Source organism: Engystomops pustulosus, chromosome 1 (assembly GCF_040894005.1).
Source record: "Engystomops pustulosus chromosome 1, aEngPut4.maternal, whole genome shotgun sequence".
Lineage (NCBI taxonomy): Eukaryota > Metazoa > Chordata > Amphibia > Anura > Leptodactylidae > Engystomops > Engystomops pustulosus.
The window spans coordinates 150803161-150817245 of record NC_092411.1 but is presented as its reverse complement, the minus strand read 5'-3'; the positions used below and the strand labels follow the sequence as shown (position 1 = coordinate 150817245).

The following is a 14085-nucleotide window of genomic DNA, read 5'->3' as shown; positions in this document are numbered from 1 at the left end:
TTGGAGTGTGGGAGGAAACCCACGCAGACACAGAGAGAACATACAAAATCTTTGCAGATGTTGACCAGCGCTGCAGGGCTGTAGTGCTAATCACGGAGCAACCATGCTGCCCATAAATCTCCCTATCATTTATCTATCTCCTATAAAATTCTCCCATATTACAGTTTGTTTTACCATACTAAAGGAGCCTCTTGCTGACTGCGACTGGTCATAAAATAGTTTTATTTTGGGGCCCCACTTTTAGTTTTGCCCAGGGCCCCACTTTGTCTTGAACCGGCCCTGCATAGATACAGGACCAGTACTAAGCTTACTACATAGATACAGGACCAGAAACAAGCACAGTGAAAAAGAAAGTCTTATACTGCACCAGATTTATTATAGTGTGTGATGCTGAATGATACATCTGACATAGTATGAGACTGTCTCTATGTAACTCTCCCTAATAGGAACAGATTACAGATAGTCACAGCACAGGTGAGATGCTGCAGAACTGTGTGATCATGGGAACCAACAGAATTTCTGGAACAGGTCATTTAAACGTAATTAAAGATGCCTGCAGAAATATTCAAAGCTGGCAAAGCTGTTTTATCATCAAAATCTATTTCTGCAGCTTGCTAGCACAGACCACCGAGTCAAGCGGGTGTCTCCGTTCTGCAGGCAAGTTAATGCACCACCAGGAAAACATTTTGCACAGCACCGACTTCCCCCCCTCTTTTCTGGTCATGGATTTTGTTCATAAATGATTCATAATCTGCCAGTAACATAAATGTAAGTATAAGAAAGCAGAGTGTTACCAATTCTGCGGTGTCACCTACTCATTACACAACGCCCTCATCCCTGCCATGTGACACGCTTTGTGAAACTCTCCTGGAAACCAGAGCATTCTGAGTATCCCAGCAACAGTGAGGTCTGAGACATGACATGAGAGCTGTGCATTGATGCAGGAGGTAAGTTTACATTACTATCTATTATCATATAGGTTTTTTGGACACTGTATCGATGGTGGTTACCTCTGCATTTTCTGTCATGTAGTGCTCATCTTAGAGCACATGATGTGTTGCAAGATAAGGAAGTTACTGTGCAAACACCAATATTGTTTGCTTTCTGCCTCAGACAGCTGAGCAAACAAACTCTTGTAATGTGGATTATATATACTGAGAAATGTGAAGGTGCCGAGTTGTGTTTTGGTCAAAAGCAGCACATAATAAAGCAAATATGATTGGTAAAAATACTTTGTGTAGACATGAAGAGAACAATACATGTTTTGGTTAACACTACAGAAGGTGCTCAGGGTAAAACCCCATTCACACATTCATATTATATATATTGCTTGAGAATGGCTACATGAAGTTAGCTGAAACGTTGCAATATTCCCAAGTGTGAATAAACTTGCTGGATCCGTTGGATTTTATGGGTCTTGAGCCAGACCTTTTTAAGCTTGCACCCACATTGAAATTTAATCCTCCCTTTCACAGTGCCACCCTTCATTTTTGTATTTATATAAACAATACATATATGTATATATATACACTCACCTGCCACTTTATTAGGTACACCTGTCCAACTGCTCGTTAACACTTAATTTCTAATCAGCCAATCACATGGCGGCAATCAGTGCATTTAGGCATGTAGACATGATCAAGACAATCTCCTGCAGTTCAAACCGGGCATCAGTATGGGGAAGAAAGGTGATTTGAGTGCCTTTGAACGTGGCATGGTTGTTGGTGCCAGAAGGGCTGGTCTGAGTATTTCAGAAACTGCTGATCTACTGGGATTTTCACGCACAACCATCTCTAGGGTTTACAGAGAATGGTCCGAAAAAGAAAAAACATCCAGTGAGCGGCAGTTCTGTGGGCGGAAATGCCTTGTTGATGCCAGAGGTCAGAGGAGAATGGGCAGACTGGTTCGAGCTGCTAGAAAGGCAACAGTGACTCAAATTGCCACCCGTTACAACCAAGGTAGGCAGAAGAGCATCTCTGAACGCACAGTACGTCGAACTTTGAGGCAGATGGGCTACAGCAGCAGAAGACCACACCGGGTGCCACTCCTTTCAGCTAAGAACAGGAAACTGAGGCTACAATTTGCACAAGCTCATCGAAATTGGACAGTAGAAGATTGGAAATACGTTGCCTGGTCTGATGAGTCTCGATTTCTGATGCAACATTCGGATGGTAGGGTCAGAATTTGGCGTCAACAACATGAAAGCATGGATCCATCCTGCCTTGTATCAACGGTTCAGGCTGGTGGTGGTGGTGTTATGGTTTGGGGAATATTTTCTTGGCACTCTTTGGGCCCCTTGGTACCAATTGAGAATCGTTGCAACGCCACAGCCTACCCGAGTATTGTTGCTGACCATGTCCATCCCTTTATGACCACAATGTACCCAACATCTGATGGCTACTTTCAGCAGGATAATGCGCCATGTCATAAAGCTGGAATCATCTCAGACTGGTTTCTTGAACATGACAATGAGTTCACTGTACTCAAATGGCCTCCACAGTTACCAGATCTCAATCCAATAGAGCATCTTTGGGATGTGGTGGAACGGGAGATTCGCATCATGGATGTGCAGCCGACAAATCTGCGGCAACTGTGTGATGCCATCATGTCAATATGGACCAAAATCTCTGAGGAATGCTTCCAGCACCTTGTTGAATCTATGCCATGAAGAATTGAGGCAGTTCTGAAGGCAAAAGGGGGTCCAACCCGTTACTAGCATGGTGTACCTAATAAAGTGGCCGGTGAGTGTGTACAGGAAGTCCCCGGGATACTTACAAGATAGGTTCTGTAGGTTTATTCTTAAATTGAATTTGTATGCAAGTCAGAACTGTATATTTTATAATTGTAACCCCATACAATTTTTTGTCTCTGTGACAAATGGATTTTTAAGAATGTTGCATTGTCATAAGAACCGGGATTTACAATAAAGCGTAACTGCTGACACCTTTGATACCTGTTATAGCTGTTTATTGTGGCCTAAGTTTAAAGTACAGTAAATTACCATCCAGAGGTTCGTTTGTAACTAGGGGTCGTCTGTAAGTCGGGTGTTCTTTAGTAGGGGACCGCCTACACACAGTGGGGTAGATTTATCAAGCTGTCAAAATGTCAGAATATTCTCAGTTACATCTCAGCTTTCATTTTACCAATGCTCATGAATATTTTAAAGGGGAGCTGTGATTTGTTGCAATCTGCAACTAAGATTATTCTGACATTTTAGACAGCTTGATAAATCTGCCCCAGTGGGTATGAAAAGTATTCAGACCCCTAAAAGTCTTAACTCTTTTTTTCATTACAGCCAATTAGTAAGATCAAAAAAGTTATTTGATTTTGCTCATTAATGTATGCTCAGCACCCCATCTTCACAGAAAAAAACATAAATGTAGATATTTTTGCTAATTTATTAAACTGAAATATCACACCCTGTGACACTCATATTTTACTCACATGTTGTCCATTTCCTTTGATCCTCCTTGAGATGGTTCTACTCCTTTATTGGAGTCCAGCTGTGTTTAATTAAACTGATTGGACTTGATAAGGAAAGGCACACACCTGTCTATATAAGACCTTACCGCTTACAGTGCATGTCAGAGCACATGAGAAGCATTAGGTCTAAGGAACTGCCCAAGGAGCCCAGAGACAGAATTGTGGCAAGGCACAGATCTGGACAAGTTTACAAAAGAATTTCTGTAGCACTAAGAGCAAAGTGGCCTCCATAATCCTTAAATGGAAGAAGTTGGGAACGACCACAACTCTTCCTCGATATGGCAATCCATCCAAACTAGGCAACTGTGGAAGAAAAGCCTTGGTGAGAGAGGTAAAGAAGATCACCAAGATCACTGTGGATGAGCTCCAGAGATGCAGTAAGGAGATGGGAGAAAGTTCCATAAAGTCAACTATCACTGCAGACCTCCACCAGTCGGGGCTTTAAGGCAGAGAGTGCCAACGGAAGCCTCTCCTCAGTGCAAGTCATATGAAAGTCGAATACAGTTTGCAAAAAAACACATGAAGGACTGTCAGACTGTGAGACAAAGATTGAACTTTTGCTGTTAAAACCAGACACTGGTCATCATCTGCCAAATACAGTCCCAACAGCTAAACATGGTGGTAGCAGCAACATGCTATGGGGGTGTTTTTCAACTGCAGGGACAGGACGACTGGTTGCAATTGAAGGAAAGATGAATACGGCCAAGTACAGAGATATCCTGCATGAAAATCTCTTCCAGGGTGCTTTTTGCCTCAGACTGGGACAAAGGTTCACCTTCCAACAAGACAATGACCCTAAGCTCACAGCTAAATTAACAAAGCAGGGGCTTAAGAACAACTCTATGACCATTCTTGAGCAATGTGGCGTGCCTGATCACATATGTGTTTCTATGGACATTTATCACAATTCTGGAAACGTGGAGTTAACACATGCATTTTGAAATGCATTATAACAGCTAAGAAGAGGGGATTTGGCTGATTACATTGCTGTTAACATATTGTCAACAAAGGCATGTGTTACTATTGCATTAACACATGCATATTGTAAACGCAATGTTGACAGCAATGTTATCAGGCAAATCTCCTCTTCTCAGCTGTTGTGATATGCTTGAAAATGCATATGTTAACGCCACGTATGAACGCACCCTCCTGGCTTGCCTGAGTTGTCTTAGTGGTTGATAAACGAGGCATGTCGGACTGTTGCTTTTTTGAGACTTTTGTCCAAAAAGTCGATTAAAAGTCTCAAATATTTAAACCCTTTCTGACATTGGACATAATACTACGTCATGGTCGGCAGTGACTTGCCTACACATGATGTATCCAGGACCCCCTCGGTGTTCAAAAGACAAAAGAGATTTTGTCTATATTAATTTTTCTTCAGTAAAATCGTTAAAATATATTAAAAACTATATAAATGACAGATCATCATAATGGTAGTGATCTACAGAATAAAGATAGCAAATTATTTTTATGGTACAGAGAACAGACCCCCTCAATGAATACAAAACCAGAATTGACAATTTTATTTTCCTCCATACATTCAAGAGTTAATAAAATCTCATCAATAAGCTAAAGACCCACTAAAATGAAGTATTTGTAAGGTGCTTCTAATCTTGTGGAAAATAAGCCCTTATATGTCCAAATTGCCAGAAAAAAATAAAGATTGTATAGACTTTACATATTGACAATGCAAATCTGCTCTGAATGACGCACCTTCCCTTCTATGCCCTGGTGTGTGCCCATAAAGCAGTTTACTACCACATTAGGGGTATTCACATGCTCAGGAAAAATTGGGTATCAAACTTTGTGGAGCATTTTGCTATTTTATCCACTGAGAATGTGTACATTTTTTGAAAAATTTAATGAATCTCTAGACCGCACTCACAACCTATTGGACAAACCCCTAGTGGAAAGTGTGCCCCTCGGTAAATTTAAAAGAACTAGATAAAAATGTGTACCATGCACTACTTACTGTTTTTACTCAACATGTGTTTTTTGCATAAAATAGCACATCAAAAACAATTGTTCTGCATATCATAAAATGAACCATAAAATCATATTGTTATGTAAAATATCAGTGGGACATCACCATAGATGGAATTGGGTAAGTAATATGAGATCTGGCATTGTATTGTTATAGTATTGGAGTCAAATGGAACCTTTGGCAGAGTGTCTGGCTGTAAGCTGCACCGCTACTAATGCTATATATGGCTGCGTGTGAACACTAGATAGCGCAGTACATAAACAGTTGGTGTCACCAAATAAAACCAAATAGATAAACAAAAATAGTCAGTGAATAATTGAGATCCAGACCAGGATATGGGACATATTACTACAGTACTTCCAATCGTTGGTAACAATATAGATTGTTTCACACAGCTTAGCATTTGTCTCTTAGGTCACTTGTGGCTATTCCAGTTGGGTAATATCCTTATAGGTTATGTATTACCTGCATCAGGTTTTTTTTGCTGCCACAATGACTCCACTGTGCTATGTTACCACTACAGACTTGGGACGCTGTGTACTCATGCTCTCCTTCCTATTCCTGCGTTCTGATAGACTGCATGTGTGTTGGAGCGTGCTGCAGCATACAGCTGAATTCCTCCAGGTCCTAGCGCTGGCTTCCTTTTGAGATAATTGTCTCTCACTTGATTTACCACATCCACCGTTACTCGGAAACGGTAGGTAGGTCTGTCTGTATTCGTTGCTAGCCGCGTTTCGGATACATTTTTGCATCCCTTAGTTAAATTGACCCCTAGTTACATTCGGCTACAACACAAATCGTGGATATTTTGGTGAAATTGCATTGGGAGAGGGAGTGGCATCTAGGAACACTGGATGTCAGTTCCCTCTACACATGCATAGATCATGAAAAAGGACTCATAGCTATGGAATATTTCCTAATAAACAAGTGTAAATTAAAAATGGCTCAAATTAATTTCATTTTGGAGGGTATAAAATTTATACTCACCCATAATTATTTTTATTTGAAAGGAGATTATTATTTACAACGTCTTGGAGCCGCCATGGGAACCAGGTCAACATCAACCCAAAACTGGGTGCGGGCCTGGTTTTCTGGCGTAGGTTCATAGACAATATCATTTTTGTTTGGAATGGATCAGATGAGTATCTTACAGATTTTGTAGCTAATTTAGATTCCACAGAATTTGGACTTAAATTCACTCCCACAATCAGTAAAAAACAAGTGGAATTCCTTGATTTATGTGTAACACCTTTGGAAGACCGCATTATTTGTAGTACATATCATAAACCAGTAGCCAAAAATGGATACATTTTGTTCAACAGTTTTCACCTGCCAAGATGGTTACTTAACATGCCCTATGGGCAATATAGGAGTTTGTGTAGGAACAGCACAAATATAGAAGAGTTTGAGAAAGAAGCTTGTGTCCTTACCCAACAATGTAGGGACAAAAATTATCCAGAGAAGAAATTAATGGAATCTTGGGAAAGGGCAAGACAATTTTTCAGAGATGCAATAGAAGCAGGAAGACCCACCAATATTGTACAATCCACCATAGACCAAACAAAAATAATACTCCCATATAATTCAAAATACAAACAAATAGAACGAATCATGTCACATCATTGCCATTTCCTCCTAGAGGACAAAACAATAGGTCTGTTACTGCCGTCAAAACCACCTATAGTACAGGCGGTCCCCTACTTAAGAACACTCGACTTACATATGACCCCTAGTTACAAACGGACCACTGGATATTGGTAATTTACTGTACTTTAGTCTTAGGCTACAATAATCAGCTGTAACAGTTATCACAGGCGTCTGTAATGAAGCTTTAGTGTTATTCCTGGTTCTTATGACAATCCAACATTTTTAAAATCCAATTGTCACGAAGACCAAAAAAGTTCTGGCTGGGATTACAATGATAAAATATACAGTTCCAACTTACATACAAATTCAACTTAAGAACAAACCTACAGACCCTATCTTGTATGTAACCCGGGGACTACATGTATACACAAAGGCACCAAACCTCAACAGCAAAATAGCTCCTACTATTAAAATGAATAAAAACCAAACATCACACACTTGGTTGAATCTAAAAGGGTTTTATAGATGTGGACAATGTGGGGGATGTCAAAGTTCCAATTTTGCACGTAAAACAGACAAAGTCTCTTCAACGTTGAATGAATTTACAGTGAACATTAATGAACTATTAACATGTAATTCGGTTGGGGTTGTGTATTTAATTAAATGCCCTTGTGGCAAACAGTATATAGGCGCAACATGTAGAGCACTCAAAGCAAGAATAGGAGAACATATTAGGAACATAACTAACGGTTTCCAAAATCACACCCTCTCAGATCATTTCTCAAAATTTCATAATAAAGATCAAAAAAAGTTACAGTTTTTTGCGCTTCAGTCGTTCAAAAGGGAATGACGGGGAGAAGATTTAACCTCTAAAATGTCCAGGATGGAATCTAGATTCATTTTTGAATTTTACACACTCGTCCCAAAAGGAATACCTAAATGCTGAACTTGAATTATTTGGTTTTCTGTAGAAAGGACCATGAGTGGATATCCACTACATTCCCATCAGGCTGCATACCCAGCACGGGAACCACTGGATTCCACTCATGACCCCGGATCTAAACATTTCTGTAAACATTTTGGGAATTTCTTCTAAACTTAAGAAAAATGACTCTGAACAGTGTACAATAGAAATATAACAGTAGTTTAATAAGTAGTATGTAACAATGTAAAGGTCATCTGAATGTTATTTAAATTGTTCAAAGTATCCAAATAGTTCAAATACCTAAACAATCATTCGAAAAACTATATTGATATATATCTAAACAACACATATTGACATCGACTATAATATATTCATATAACAACAGCACCCATCTCCTTAAAGTTATCCATTCGGTTAAAATAGATTTATATGGTAGCAGGTACTACTATTCGAGAGGTGGACAAGACATATCAACAATCACAATGTTGAAACTGAGTACGTCAACTCTCTACATATTATGGACAATTGGGTTATATATGTTAGAACCACACTAAGTATATAGAACTGAAACCCCTTTAAAGATTGAAAGTCATAAGGGAAAATGAATGTTTTATTTAATTTGTTTTGTTGCAATAACCCAGGATGCACATAGCTATTGAAAAAAGGGGTTCGGACATCTGGCCGGCATGACGCGTGGAGGAAGAGGAGGAGCCACGTAGAGTCCGGACCCGACTCCCCCCCCCCGCGTCCGCGTGCCAGATGCCGCGAATGCTGCTGCCCCTGCCGCTACTATCCCACCTCGTACCCTGAACGTCCCCTGCCGTTACAGGGGGGCTGACCTCTCTGATCCGCAACCAGGGGGTATTGGGTATTGAGAGCAGGAGGGGATCAGCCCTCCCGCGTGGTGAGCGCCGTATCGGTGCGCCAGAACGTTCCTGCCGCTGGCCGGTCCTGTGCAGCCGAGGGGACACATGCACTCAAGCAGAGACGGAGACGATCGTTGCTGATCACAGTTTTGGAACCGGAGGTAGGCGAGCAGGAAGGCGAATATGAGGGTGTCGTGGCCGGAGACGGACCTGAGTGTGGACCGCTGAACTGGATGTGACATCGCTCCGCTGAACGACACACGCTTAAGCAGGCACCATGTTTCAACTAGGCATACTGGGATGGTCCTTTTTGCAGTCAGCAACCCCCTGCCGGGGGTGCTAAAGGTATCTGTGTATCACAGGGACACTGTTCCCAGAAGGTGGCACTCTATAGCTGGCTGGCTATGGTAATTTGCTTGTCTATAACCAACTAACATCTCTGCGCTGGGTGATAGAACTGCAATTTGGTTACACTGCATTAACCCTTCTAGTGATGCCATGGTGCTTATGTATTGATTTATCTGCCTGATTAACTCTTTGAATCTTTTGCCCTAACGCTTCGGACTTGGGACTAATTGCATGAACTATCTGTCGCTCCCCCGCCTGCCAGCGGTAGCATCTTTAAAATAACTAATATTACTGCCCAACATTATCGGACAGTGTATAACCAACTAACAATTCTGCTTTGGGTGATAGCGCTCTGGTCTCTGGACTAATTGCATGAATTAACTTTTGCTTCCCCGCTTGTCAGTGGTATCATCTCTGAAATTACTAACATTATTGTCCGACATTCTTTCTCTGAACTGTTTGCCCTACGCTCTGCTTTTTGGACTAATTGCATGAACTATCTTTTGCTTCCCCGCTGGTCAGTGGTATCATCTCTGAAATTTATAACATTATTGTCTAACATTATCTTGGGGTTTTTGCGGGCTTCTCTAGTATGTTCATAATTCTTTGTCTGGTCATTTAGAGAGTATTGTGCATTGGAGTTTTGTGAGGTATTTTCTTAAGGTTTTGTTGAAATGCCACCGAAAAATTCGGGCCGGAAATCCGGCGGGGGAGGAGGCTCTCCTAAGGAGGGGAAAGAACGTGGTGGCAGTAAAAATGACCCTGCTGGGAAGTTGGAGAAACTATGGAGCTCCCCTATAGTTAAAACTCGCCAAACTGGTAAGGCAGGTAATCCCCTCCCCACTGTGCCTTCTGATATACTTGAAAGGCCCCCGCAGGAGGGCGAGTCGGAACACTCTGAGGACTCTAATACACCAATTTGGATAGAGATACTGGCGACTGTCCAAAAGACCAGTGTGACAGTGGAGGGGTTAGATAAACAGGTGGCGGCCCTTTCCTCCGATATAGCCCTGGTTAAGGAGGATATCTCTAAAACTAGGGAAAAGGTATCCATGGTGGTCGCTCAGGTAAAAAGCCTTGAGGGAGAGACCAAGAGTTTAAGGAAGGAGGTTGGCGCACTGTCTAAGGCTCAAATGTCCCTTCGGGACAAAGTAACGGATTTGGAGGATCGATCTAGACGCTCCAACCTCCGTATTATAGGCCTTCCAGAAGAAGTAGGGGAGAATTCCCTTACAAAATGGATCCAGGAATGGTTAATAGAGCAGGTGGGCACAGAGTCCTTATCATCTGTCTTTATGATAGAAAGAGCCCACCGTGTCCCCAGTAAACCTCCTATTCCAGGGGCCTTACCCAGGGCCATACTTGCTAAAGTACTCTGCTCACAAGACCGTGATGCTATTATTAGATGCTCCCGCTCTAGGCAGGACATGATGTATAATGGGGTAAAAATTTTTATATTTCCGGACTATTCACAGGCCACGCAACAAAAGCGAACCAAATTTAAAGATGTAAAGTCGCGCCTGAAGGAGGCAGGCCTAAAATTTTCACTGTTATATCCAGCAAGACTGAGAGTGATTCATAATGAACAAACTGTTTTCTTTGATAATTCCATAGACGCCTCTGAGTGGCTGGAATCTAAGGGTTTCTAGGTGGTGCATCGGTAGGTGGGGGTAGTATAGATTTTCTGGAAGTTTATAATTTAGTGCACGCGGACGTGGGACGGGCAGGGGGGACGGGGATGTAGGAGGTTAGAGGCCTGTTCAAAGTGATGGGCCAAGAAGGGGTCAAGGTAGGGGGAGGGGGGGATGGGGGAGTGGTGGGGGAGGGTAACTGCCGTGGGGAATTTATTATTGTTTTATTTGTTACCATCCTCGATTTCTGCTTCTGCTTCGCTAAAAAATGGTTACGCAAATTTTCTGCTGGAACGTAAGGGGGCTGAATGACCGCCGAAAGCGGTGCATGGTTAACGATGTGGTGATTCGACATCTTCCGGGGATTATTTGTTTAACAGAGACACATTTAACTCACGATACGATTGGTTGGCTAGATAGACGCTGGGCTTCTATGTCATTTCACTCATACGGGTCCGCATTTTCCAGGGGGGTCTCGGTCATTATTCATCAGAAGGTTGATATTAAGATTTTATCACAAAAGATTGACCGGCAGGGAAGATATATTTTTTTGTATTGTGTATTAAATCAGGTACAGTGCATCCTCGCATTTGTATATCTTCCTCCCCCATTTTCGTTTCAGGTATTGAATGCCTTAGTTAATTTTGTTATCGATAGGGAGGACAGCCCAATGATGATCATAGGGGACTTCAATACAGTGCTGGATCCTGCGCAGGACAGACGCAATATGCGAGGGTCTGGCCCTCAGAATCAACGGGGATCCTCTGGATTGAGATCTTTTTGTGAGAACTTGGGCCTGAGGGATGCCTGGAGGATTAAATGTTTAGATAGACCTGCCTTTTCCTGCTTTAACCGCACCCATTCCACATTATCCAGGATTGATATGTGTTTGGCCAATGATGCTTTTTTGGGATTCATAGTGAAGATTAAATATGAATCTATTGTAATTTCTGATCATGGACCCATCTCCCTTCAGATAAGGACAGAGCGGGGCCCATATCTAGATAAGAAGAGCTTTTTCAGGCTCAATCCTCATTGGCTTTCAGTCTTGGATAATGAGGAAAAGGTTATAAATTTGGTTGAGGAATTCTGGAGGAATAATGTTCCCGAGAGGGACCCGGGCTTAGCTTGGGATGCGCTGAAGGCCTTTCTCCGAGGCCTGCTCTTTTCTGAAATTGAGTGGGCCAAAAAGAAGTTTAGATTGAGAGAAAATATTTTAAAGAAAAATTTGGCCACTACACAAGAGGCGTGGGCGGTATCAGCTACAATGGAAGATAGGGAAAGATTTCTCGAAGCACAGGCTGCATACAACTCTTATGCGTCCGAGAGGGCGCAACACAAAATTTTTTTTGCTGGGCAAAAAAATTATGCCGAGAGAGGGAGACCGGGTAAAATACTCGCGAATCTTCTCAAAAAGAGAAAAAATCATAACGGGATTCATTTGATTATAAATGCGACAGGAGAGAAGATACAAGGTCAGGGGGCAATTCTGGAGAACTTTCGGCTTTTTTATCAGTCGCTATATAACTCAGAAGTAGTGTTTTCAGATACTCAATTGGAGAATTATCTGGAATCAGTCTCGTTTCCCTCTTTGTCAGTGCCACTCTGAACCACCCCATAAGGGCCAAGGAGATTATGGAGGCGATAAACAACTCCTCGGGGGATTCTGCTCCAGGGTTAGATGGCCTGCCAATGGCATTCTATAAACATTATAGTAAGATGCTTTCTCCTATTTTAGAAACGGTTTATTCAGCAGCTCTCACTGCAGGGACAGTCTATGGATCAATGACGGAAGCCTCTATAGTGCTGTTCCTCAAAAAGGATAAAAACGAGTCAGAGATGGGTTCTTATAGACCCATCTCTTTGTTGAACTCGGATGTCAAGATCCTGGCCAAGATCCTTGCGACGAGGCTGAAGAAGGTTATCTCTTTTATTATCCATCCTGATCAAAATGGTTTTATTCCGGCCCGGGGGACAGCCTACAATCTTCATAGACTGTTCTCCGATATGCAATTGGGGGTAGGGGAGGACCGCTCCATTCTGTCCTTAGACGCTACTAAAGCGTTTGACAGGGTGGAGTGGCCCTTCCTATGGAGGGTGCTAGAAAGATTTGGGATCGGAAGGGAATTTATAGATTGGATAAAAACAATGTACCATTCCCCAAGTGCACGAATGTGCATAAATGGAATTTACTCAGAGCCATTTCGGTTATATAGAGGCACTAGACAGGGCTGCCCCCTCTCCCCCCTTCTATTTGCCCTCTTCGTAGAGCCTTTAGCAATTAAAATCCGCGAAGCAGAATGGATTAAGGGATGGGGTTGTGGAGGGGTAGCAGAAAAAATATCACTTTATGCCGACGATATCCTGCTGACTATTCAGAATACAGGTAGCTCAATACATGACGTGATACACTTGGTAAACGAATTTGGCTCTTTCTCAGGTCTGAGTATGAACTGGGAAAAATCCATTCTCCTCCCTTTAGATAGTATTGTTCAGGAGAGAGGGGTTCTGGTTAAGGTCCTCAGGAGAGATGAATCATTTAAATACCTGGGGATTTATGTCTCAGCGGATCTGGGACGCTTCGCTGAGTTAAATATTATCCCGCTTATCACTAAAATTAGACACAGTATTAATGGCTGGCTTAAAATGCCCCTTTCCAGAGCAGACAGGGTAGGGATTGTAAAAATGATTCTACTCCCGCAGCTATTGTACCCTCTTTCGGTCTCCCCGGTCTGGCTACCCAATAGACTATTCAGATTAATGGAAGGATTAATTAGGGATTTAATTTGGGGGAAAAAATGCCCCAGGATTGCGCTGGCGTCTCTCTATTGCCCAACAGAAAAAGGGGGGCTGGGGGTGCCATATTTTTTCGGGTATTTTATCGCAGCCCAACTTGCATTCTTGATTACAAGGAGGGAGTGTAGCGCCTTTGCGAAATTATTACAAATAAGCGAGGTTACTAGGGATTCAATTTTTAGTCTTTTGGATAGTGGGGAACTTGGGCACGATAGGTATAGAGGCACGTATATGGGGAAATTGTTGGATAAGAGTTGGATTGCATACAAGAAAATTAGAGGTATTCGAGGGATATTTAATTTCACACCAATATGGGGGAATTATTATTTTGAAGAGTTTAGGTCCATTCCGGATAGCAGATATTGGATGATAAGGGGGGTAAAATTTTTCACACAATGCACGAATTTAGATAATTTACGGAATTTATTAGACTTTTGCAGACTTTTTGCATTAAACAGAAGAGTT

At 42.0% G+C, this 14085-nt stretch overlaps 1 protein-coding gene across 2 annotated transcripts in view; it reads left to right on the top strand.

Annotated features, from left to right (window-relative positions):
* Positions 1-14085, top strand: part of SPMAP2 (sperm microtubule associated protein 2) — a 51811-nt gene that overhangs the window by 14163 nt on the left and 23563 nt on the right. Inside the window, exon 2 of one of the 2 annotated variants that reach the window (XM_072126560.1) lies at positions 611-768. Coding sequence is in view for 1 of the 2 variants with exons in the window: in XM_072126558.1 (XP_071982659.1) it covers positions 939-947 (9 nt within the window). In the remaining variant the exon portion in view is untranslated. The other variant, XM_072126558.1, reaches the window with a different exon arrangement.